The sequence below is a fragment of the Callorhinus ursinus genome, unplaced genomic scaffold, assembly GCF_003265705.2.
Source record: "Callorhinus ursinus isolate GAN/ISIS: 27379988/994484 unplaced genomic scaffold, GSC_fseal_2.0 scaffold24, whole genome shotgun sequence".
Classification (NCBI taxonomy): Eukaryota; Metazoa; Chordata; class Mammalia; order Carnivora; family Otariidae; genus Callorhinus; species Callorhinus ursinus.
Genome location: NW_027397086.1, coordinates 18931588 through 18941522, shown reverse-complemented (window position 1 = coordinate 18941522; position 9935 = coordinate 18931588). Strand labels below are relative to the sequence as shown.

The window sequence follows — 9935 nt, the reverse complement described above, 5'->3', positions numbered from 1 at the left end:
GGTTACTTGATAGGATGTACACAGTATTCAAGGATGAAGGGGCATCATGTCGGCAACTTCCAAATGGTTCAGGCATATGTTCTGTAAATTTGGCAAACTTTAAGTTTGAGATTGTTTTAAAATAAAAATTATGTTTAATGTAAAAAATGCAACTGATAATTTTTTCTGCAGTCTAGAGCTTAAGAGATCATGGTGTGCCCAACTTCTTCCTCTTCCAATAAACAATACACAGTCAAATGAGGACAGCATGAGTGAAAATGGAATTCTCTAAATCAGGGGTTGGCACAGTTTTTCTGTAAAGGGTCAGACAGTAAATATTTTAGACTTTGAGGGATGATCTCCGTTGTAACTATTCAATTCTGCTGTTGTAGTACAAAAAATAGCCATAAACAATAAACTGATGAGTGTGGCTCTATTCCAATAGAACTATTTAACACTGAAGGTTCATGCAATTTCCATGTGTTTTATATGCCTCCCCCACCCCCCAATCATTTAAGAATGTAAAGCCCATCCTTAGTTCATACAAAAACTGGTAGATTTGGCCAATGGGTCTTAGTTTGCCAATCTCTGCTTTAGAGTTTAAAATGGTTTTTACATGCCATGCCATTAAACAGATTAGTAAATAATCGGTAAACATAAACATTATAAATTTACGAGAAGAACTAGAGAATTTTATGTTTAGACTACCAAAGTACAGGTGAATGTTATAGAATGAACACACCCTGCTTTGGAAGATTGCAGACCCATTTTGGCTCTTAGTTACACATGTATCTTCTGTCAGATGATGCCGAAATCCAAGCCCATCCCAACACATATACAAACCCCAATCCTTCTGAGGGCTTGGTGAAGCTCACTTGGTGTGAAAAATAATTTGTTTCAAAACGTCTTGCCATAAAAATGTTCTTACCTTGGTGTAACGAGGGGACCTGATAAAGACATGTTTCTAGGGGCGCCTGGGTGGCTCAGTCGGCTAAGCGTCTGCCTTCGGCTCGAGTCGTGATCCCAGGGTCCTGGGATCGAGCCACACATCGGGCTCCCTGCTCAGCGGGGAGCCTGCTTCTCCCTCTCCCACTCCCCCTGCTTGTGTTCCCTCTCGCTGTCTCTGTCAAATAAATAAAATCTTAAAAAAAAAAAAAGACATGTTTCTACAGTTTTAATCTAGCAGGAGTCACAAGCCAGATTTAAAGAGAAGGACTAGAGGGGCACCTCGGTGGCTCAGTCAGTTAAGCATCTGCCTTTGATTCAGGTCATGGTCTCAGGGTCCTGCTCAGTGGGGAGTCTGCTTTTCCCTCTCCCTCTATCCCTGGCTCATGCTATTTTTAAAAGAAAAAGGGCTAGAAACAGTATCACAAAATTACATTTCGGAAGTTGAGGGGCTAGTAGAATAAATTAGAAGGAAGACAGAGAGTGGAACCTAATAGTTAATTGGGAAAGAAAAATGGGGAAACCAGTAAGACTCATTAATTGTATATCAGCTGAGGTTTTGAGTCTAGGATATTATGGTTTTACTAATTTAAAAAAGGAAGTATGTGAGGGGTGGCTAATTTGTGAAGAAGAGTTCTAAGATACCTGATTTCTAACAATCTTACATCCACCTAAATTTAAAGGTTCAGAATGCTCTTCCAAATACTCGGAGACATTCATTAATAAACGTTTTGTTATCTTTTCCAACATCTTAGCAATATACTGAAACAAATATTATTGGCATATAATTGGAAGATACCTGTGACTTTTGTTATTAAAATCAATAAGCATGAACAGGCACCTGGGTGGCTCAGTCTATTAAGCGCCCGACTCTCGGTTTCCGCTCAAGTCATGATCTCATGGGTCGTGAGATTGAGCCCCATATGGGGCTCTGCACTCAGTGGGGAGACTGCTTGAGATTCTCTCCCTCTGAACTGCCCCCCTCTCTAAAATAAATAAATCTTTTAAAGAAGAAAAAAAATCAATAAGCATGAAGATCACTGTGGTTTTATAAACTCCCAGTGAGAGTTTTTCATCAAGTCACCAGAAAGTTTTCAGAAAATTACTTTTTCCAAAAGAAACTCACACTAAGACTTATTACTGACATTGAGAAGAAGCCGTTATGAGCTGGGGAAGCATATAGTGGCTTCACTCAAGAGTTCAGAAGCCCTGGTGGCAGGGAAATAAGGTTGTTCACAGAAGGCAGGCACCATGCAACGCCAATCTGGAAGGCTTCCTGAGCAAGAGAAACAGCACTGACCACAAGCACACACTGCCAAACACTGACTGAAGATGAATTTATTAAGGTCCAATTAGTATGTTTTAATTTCAAATAGTCCAGAATATATGCACATGAAAGTCCAAGTTCATTTCATTCACTTCCAACATAACATGCTCTGTATTTTGTATAAAGAATGTGCAAACACCTTTCTGCTAACTGGTTCCCCACATTCTTTTCACGGTGGGCGCTTTACAAGTCTGTCCTCTGCTCAAATGCTGATGGAGCAGACTTTTTCCTTCCTAGACAAAATGATTCTTCTGGACATCTTTCTCTTAAACATACTCCCAACTTTCCCATACCTGCTTCATGACTCTGACTTGACCGGTTACTTTTTCTAACAAACTGGTGCAATGACTAGTTCATCTGGACCATTCACTGAACAGGTATCACCTACCATGGTGGCAGTCTACTGGAGGTGATTCCGAAAGAATACAGAGTATCCAGTCCCATACTGACGCACTCAACCCATTTGCTACAGATGGGTCCCAAGCCATTTACTACAAAGATCCTTTATTCTCTTGGCCATGTTTGATGTCTTCGCATAGTCTTCACTTCTACATTATGGGTGTGGCCACCAAGAGCTGGACATTGGCTCCTCAAACAAAATTGGGGATTGCTAGACATATTCATTAGAGTGTCCAGGTTATCTGTGACAGTTGACTGTTTCTAGTCCATCTTGTGATATAAAAAAGTCACTCTCAACTAAAGTGACCACTGCATTTCCTGTGTAAAAAGGCAATTTAACTGGCTTTCCTCTCAATTGCCACCAGTATGGCACAAAGCAGGAAATCCCTTTTTATAAAAGGTAAGAGCATAAAAAGACATTTCACATTTAAAAAAAAAAATCCTTCATGGGAATATGTCCTAAGTAAATAATCAATTATATGGACAAAGTTGTATGTACACAAAATTTTTGCAACATTATTTATAGTAGCGAAAATTAGAAATGACCTAAGTAGTCAACAGTGTGGGAACGGTTAAATAAACTGAGCTGCATCCATTAAATGGAATATTATATAGACAGTAAAATTATGTTTTTGTAAAATTTTTAATGCCATAGGAAAATGTGGCAACTCTGCAGTGGAAGGAAAAAAAACTGGTTATAAAATTGTTTACGTATGATCCAAATTATATAAAAAGGGATATAATATACATAAAGGCATACACAGGGGGAAAAGCTGTTAATGGTGGTTACTTCTGGGTTGTGATATTACTAATTTTTTTTCTGTTTTACACATTTCTGTATTTTTCAAGTTTTCTACAATGACTATGTCTTATTTTATAATACAGAAAAAACACAGGCTATTAAAACATTCCTCTGATGTACTGATAATTAGAATGTACTTGGATATTATAAATATCAGTATTACTGTGTTTCATCTTCTAGGACCTTCTTTAGAGTACATTTTCTTTTGGTAATAAACTTACATTCCCTGTTTTACATGTGTTATAACACTTTGATAAGAAGGTAATATTAGGATTAGAGCATTGTTTCATAACCTAAACAAATACTGGCTTTGACCTCTAGGTTCTTCTATGTCCTAGAAGATTTAAAATGAATACCCTCTTATCTTTTTAAGTAAGGCATACTGCATACATACATTACATGCATGCTTTCTAAAAAATCATTCTAATTTACAGTTTCCCCACATAAGGAAAAAAATGGAGTTATGATAGTTTAAAAACAGCCTATAGTCTCATCCATCACAAGCATGTTGATAGGCATACACATGTTTATTTAATGAAATGTATCCTTTGGAAATAAAAAAAGGGAAGCCTGTATGTGGATGAAGTTGTGGATTCAATTAGTCAGAATTTATTCCGACTTGCACCAAACCACACAAAATCGTTTGAAGTCTAGTTAGTGTAGTCTAAATGGACACTCCAGAATCTGTTTATGAATTCCATGGCAAGATCTCCACTTTCTACTTTTCAAAAGGAATGGGGATCAGGATGAGGGTTGTCACGTAAACTCATTTTCAACATATCTCACGTCTTGTTGGGGCTAGGGACGAATACTGCCATTGGTTAGTGTTTAAGTACATGAGTTTATTTTTCCTCCCCCTCTCTCACACCCCACCTTGCCCTGGCATTGGGGGCGGGGGAAGGCTGTTCATCCCTCCGTCCATGATGGCTGGCTTCCCATCTTAGTTGCCTTTCTAAACCACAGAGTGGTCATTGTTGTGAACTCCGGCCAAGATGGTGTGGTTGAGGGAGGAAGCTGAGCGGTCAGAGCCTTCCGTGGGGCCGCTGGTGCTGTCACCACGCTGGCAGCACAGGATCTGTCTGAAGGTGGCGCTCATCTCCTTGTCGCGATAGGAGTAGATGATGGGGTTCATGGCAGAGTTGAACTCGGCGAGCAGAAGGAAAAATTTCTCATAGGCCAGGACGTCACACTGTGGACAGCACACATCGAGAAGTAACAGGACCAATCCAGGAGTCCAGCAGATGATAAAGGCACCTACAAAGGACAGGGATGGAGAAGATTTTAAAAAGGAAGAATGAAAAAGTATGTAATTATGAAGCAAAGCAACTGTAATGTGAAATGATTTGGGTTCAGTATAAAAATACTGAGATTCAAAGCCACCAGATCAACTGAAATGAAATGCTCATTTGCTGGGAAAAGAAAAAAAAACTGAAAAAAGTTTTAATGCTAAAATAACTTAATAATATCTCACTGATTCAGACCCTAATAAAATTGAGTATTGATGAGACAACGGTGATGACTACTTTAAGCAAAACACTGACTTCGCTAAGCAATTGAGACATGAAAGACTGCACTGGGGATATATACCTAAACACCTACAATGGTGGGGTTTTTAGCGGTATAACATTGTTTTGGGGGAAAAGGTAAGCCTGTGACAAATATGCTTTAATGTTTAATTTAAGGCACAATTTCTGAATTCAGGTTGAAGGGACTCAAATCCTTGCTTTGCTGCTGGTGAATTTAGGCAATTATTTTCTTCAGTTTTCTGATGTGGAAAATAGAAATGATCATAACCTCATCAGGTTTGTTGTAAGGAGTAAATGAGTGCTAAGCAAATAATCGTTAAGTATATATTTTAGCAGTAACAACAATAATACTGTTATTATCTGCTCAGTATCATGGGCCTATTTGGAAATAGAGATTTCCAACAATAAGATGGATATTTATTTTTTATTCAGCAATCATCTAAAAGGTGTTCTATATGCTTTAAAAATACTAACTCATTTAATCTGTACACCACCATATGAGAAACCATTATCCCATCGTACAGATGAAGGAACTGAGAAAATACTAGGTGATAGTCCTGCTTCCTGAACTTCATAAAAATTAAATATTTTAAACCAAATTTTATGCTTTAAATGTTTTACTAAATCAACTTTTCTTCCCAACTATTCTATAATTAAGATTTTACTAGAACTGTCAAAAGAATGGAAATACAGTCTGTATTCTTAATTTCAGCTGATTTTGTTCCTCAAATCACTAATTTGGCTCCCAGGGGAAATGGAAGTTGTGAAACAGCACCAAAATCTACCACCGTGTTACCCCAGGATCTACTGGGGATCCTCAGCCAAGAGGACATGGGTCAACAGAACCAGTGGGCACCCTCACAACCCATTACAGCTCACCCCACACGTGTAATCAGGCTCCACAGTGAACAGACAGGGAACAGGGATGACCCCCGAAGTGCATTTGAATCTTCAGATGGAAATGGCACTAGCCTAAGTAGATCCAGGGTTGGACCGGGGTCGTGGATCTGCACCAGCCTCAAGGAGTGAGTTTAGTAAAATGTAAACACAAGAGATTTAGTCTCCAAACAGCCCATTTTTTAATGTGAGCTTTCTTTTTTGAAACTATTCAGCAGGGAAATGAAAATAAAGGAGAAAAGTACCCCCATAAAGCTCTTTGTTCGAAAACACAAATGTGTATTGGTTTTAAACTGCTGTTCACTTTGAAGGCCGTCCAAGGTGCTTCATTTTCTAATAAATACAATACCTTAGACTTTCCTTAGAGAGAAAAAAAATATTTCAAGTATCAGGAGATAATAGCCAAGGAGCTATTTGAACTTCAAGTAAAAATGTTAATAAAGCATTCATTCCAAGTCCTTGAATTTCCTTGCTTGAAAATCACTCAGAAAGCTAAACATAAAGGGAAATCAAAGGAATGCCTCTTGGGTTTCAGAAATAATGCATTATTCATTGAGAAGCCAGGAAGGGAATTATTCTCAGGGTGGAAAATGCTTGGATGGAAAATGCATGGTCCCATTATTCCATTTACTTGGAAACTAAAAACATGCAGGCCCTTCATGAATGGGAGAGCATTCTTGCAAGTTTCCTTTCCCTTTCTTTTATCAAAGCTCTAATTGAACTCAAATTCAGAACTTGATTAGATACCAGCAACATGCATCTCAACAGATTTATTTTAAATAAAATGATCTTTTTCTCCTCCAGGGCAGCAGAAGGGAACATCCTTATTCTCACAGACTTGAAGTGACAGAATTCAGATACAGTCATTTGTTGTTTATAACTTCTTCTGATTTTTAAATTCAAAAGGAGCAAGATCTTTTCAATGAAAGCCAGAGTCTCGGAAAGTAACCCACGGGTCTTACTTTTAGACCAGGGAAAAAAAAAAAAAAAAGCAAAGAGACTTGCTAGATCAGCGACAGGAAGTGAGCAACACCAGCCTGACACAGGAGCTAATACATGTGGAGGCTTCATTGAGGAACTCAAGAGTCATCTCCCTTATTCGCTGAAAGGAACTGTTTATAGTACCATGATCAGGCCCAACCACACAGTCCCAATACTCTTTGGTTCTTCAAGACTCAATGAGTAACTCGAGGGACTCACAATACAGGCCTCAAAAATCAACATCTAAATCCAATCATACAGTTTTCCCTTCTTCTCCCTTCCCTTCTCTTCTCTTTCACAGAGGTGCCAAGGACCAAACTGCCCCAAAGTGAAGATGGACTACAGAAGTAGAAGAGGGGGACTGGAAAATCCCAAAGGGCTGAGGCTTCCAAACAACAGTGAATGGGGCTCCCTGCCAGCTCAGTCAACAGAGCGTGTGACTCTTGATCTCGGGGTTGTGAGTTCGAGCCCCACGTTGGGGGTAGAGATGACTAAAACATAAAATCTTTAAACAATAAAATAAAGAGTGAGTGAATGTTATGAAATCAAGTTTGCTCAAATTATGGATTTACCCCCAAGCTTCTAAAAACAAAAACTACACTCAGGCCACTTTGGTATTAAGTAGCCAACCATAATTCAGTGGGGTGATAGGACTTGAGATGTGCATTATGGACCCTATCAACACCTAATCTGCAGAGACTCAAGTGCACACCAATACCAGGTTAGTAAGAGTCAAAAGGACTTCCATCTCTGCATCAGTAAAGTGGAAAAGTGACAGCTCCCTGCCTACTCTACAGGGTGTGGTGAGGATCACATTAAGACACAACACGTAAAAACTCCCTAGACACTGTGCATCTGCTTGACTTATACTACCTATAAGCATTGTGGGTAGCATGAGTGAAGGCTGGTGTAGCTGCACCAGAGATTTCCTCCAAGGGCAGAACGTGGACAAATGTTTTGGACTGTAGAAGACCTGGCAGCTCCAAGATGAAACCACCCCCAGCTGTAAGAGATCCCAAGGCCTTGCAGTTGAATATAAGGAGGATGAGAAGAAGGGAAAGAGAGGGAACGCAGTGAAGCATGGGACCCCTAAATCATTCTGAAGGTTCTCATGGGTCAACTCAATACCTAGACCAAGATGGCACATAAAATGACGCAGTATTCAGTGGGGACACTGCTTTATGTAGCTTGTATATTTCCAGGACATTTCTGATGGACATATTCCCACAGATCAGGGCATAAACCAAGGAATTGTATGCAACATTAGGAAAGTAAGAGGAAGCATAAGTCCTTTATGGTTACTTATTATAAAGTCAGAAGCCAGAAGTGGCAGAAGATAAGATGTCCAAGGTCATGAAGGCCTTGTGTATCTGGCTAAGACGTGTGAAATTTCTCTAGTGTGGCACACTAGTTCTCAGGCCTAGCCACACATTACAATAGCCTGCAGGGCTTATAAGAAAGAATGATCTTGGACGCCTGGGTGGCTCAGATGGTTAAGCGTCTGTCTTCGGCTCAGGTCATGATCCCAGGGTCCTGGGATCGAGTCCCGCATCAGGCTCCCTGCTCCTTGGGAGCCTGCTTCTCTCCCTCTGCCTCTCTCTCTCTCATGAATAAATAAATAAAAAGTTTAAAAAAAAAAAAGAAAGAATGATCTTCACCTATACTTCCCCCATGAGATTTTAATGTCATTGGCCTTGCTAGTCAGAGTCTCACTGAATACAGAACACTATCATAGAGTGGAAGAAGAAAATAATCTGGATAAAAATAAAGACAAAAACACTGGATGTTTCCAAACTCCAGAGGAGAAATAATAAAAGCCTGAATCAGGGCAGTGGCAATGGGGGTGAGTATGAAAGGATCAGTAAAGTATTTAGGAGACGGACTGCATGAAATGGGTAAGATAAAGAGAGTCTGGGTGTGACTCCTAGATTTTCCATTGGGGTGAAGGAAGAAGGTTGCTATCTTTCACTGAAGGAGGAAAAAAGTGATGATCAGGGTTTTCTGAGGGGAGATGAGGAGAAGAGAGAGGATGACCATGAGTTTACTGATCTGTGGTCTGAGACACCTGCCGGACTTTAGATGCAGATGCCTGAAGGACATGATAGGCTCACGGCAATTTGAGTCCTGGGAAACCGTCTCCTAGCACGCTGAACAAGAGTGGTTACATTTCTGCACTATTGGCCAATTTACAAGTAACACGGGGAGAGGGATATTCAAAAAAATACCCGTGGGTTAGAATAAAATAGCTGAAGTTGCTCTTCTTGGAACAAGCTTCATTCCTTTCTTACACATCTGTCAAATCAAGCCACGAGGGGCCCCGTGCCCACAAAGATGGAAGGAGAGGTGCTGGAATGCGGACGTAAAAAGCAGGGAGGAAAGAGGCTGTTTTGGAACAACGGGTCACAGCTGCAGAACAAGATCGTATTACCACACCTTCCCTCAAATCTACACAACCTCATCAGCTCAATAATGCTTACCATCTGGTCTCACAATTAGAGTCTTTTTTTTCTAGAGTGGCTTTTCCCTAACGAGTTGAACTCCGCTTACATATGGAACATCAGAACCAAAGTGAGAGAGAGAAAAGTCTTTGACAGAGAAGACCGCTAGGGAGGGAGCCCAAGATTTTTGATGAAGAAAAACCAGAAAACATTTCCAGGCTGGCTGGCAAATTTGTGTTTTTACCAAAAAACCAGACATCCCCCAGATCCAAAACAAGATAAGGTTAACTCAATTCCACACCAGTGGTGTATTCCAGTCAACCTCTTCTTTGGCCTCGCTCTTGTTTCTCAAAGGATCTAAGAAACAGTCTGAGGTTGAAGGGGAATGTAAGTGTTCAAATACATACACTCCTTCCATTGCCACTAAATTGTGTATCCCAGAATCCAGTCCAGTTTCTGTAGTCATGATTTCTGCTATTAAGGTACACATAAACAATTTGCCTAGCTAAAAAAATCCTTCTAAACCATGTATATTAAAAGAGGCTACGTTAGATAACAGACCTAGCTTATTCCTAGGTCTAGCAGTCAAGGGGTCATCGCAAAGGAGATGTAAATGACTTTCTGAAATTAAAGTTTTTTCC

At 39.9% G+C, this 9935-nt stretch overlaps 1 protein-coding gene across 9 annotated transcripts in view; it reads right to left on the bottom strand.

The window, feature by feature from the left end:
• Nucleotides 1-2244: 2244 nt before the first annotated feature.
• The window catches only part of LPAR1 (lysophosphatidic acid receptor 1), a 146271-nt gene continuing 138580 nt past the window's right edge, over nt 2245-9935 (bottom strand). For all 9 annotated transcript variants that reach the window (XM_025888651.2, XM_073876567.1, XM_025888652.2 and 6 more), the window contains one exon: nt 2245-4706. In XM_025888651.2, the coding sequence (XP_025744436.1) occupies nt 4405-4706 (302 nt within the window). In that variant the 3' untranslated portion in view covers nt 2245-4404. The remainder of the gene's footprint in view (nt 4707-9935) is intronic.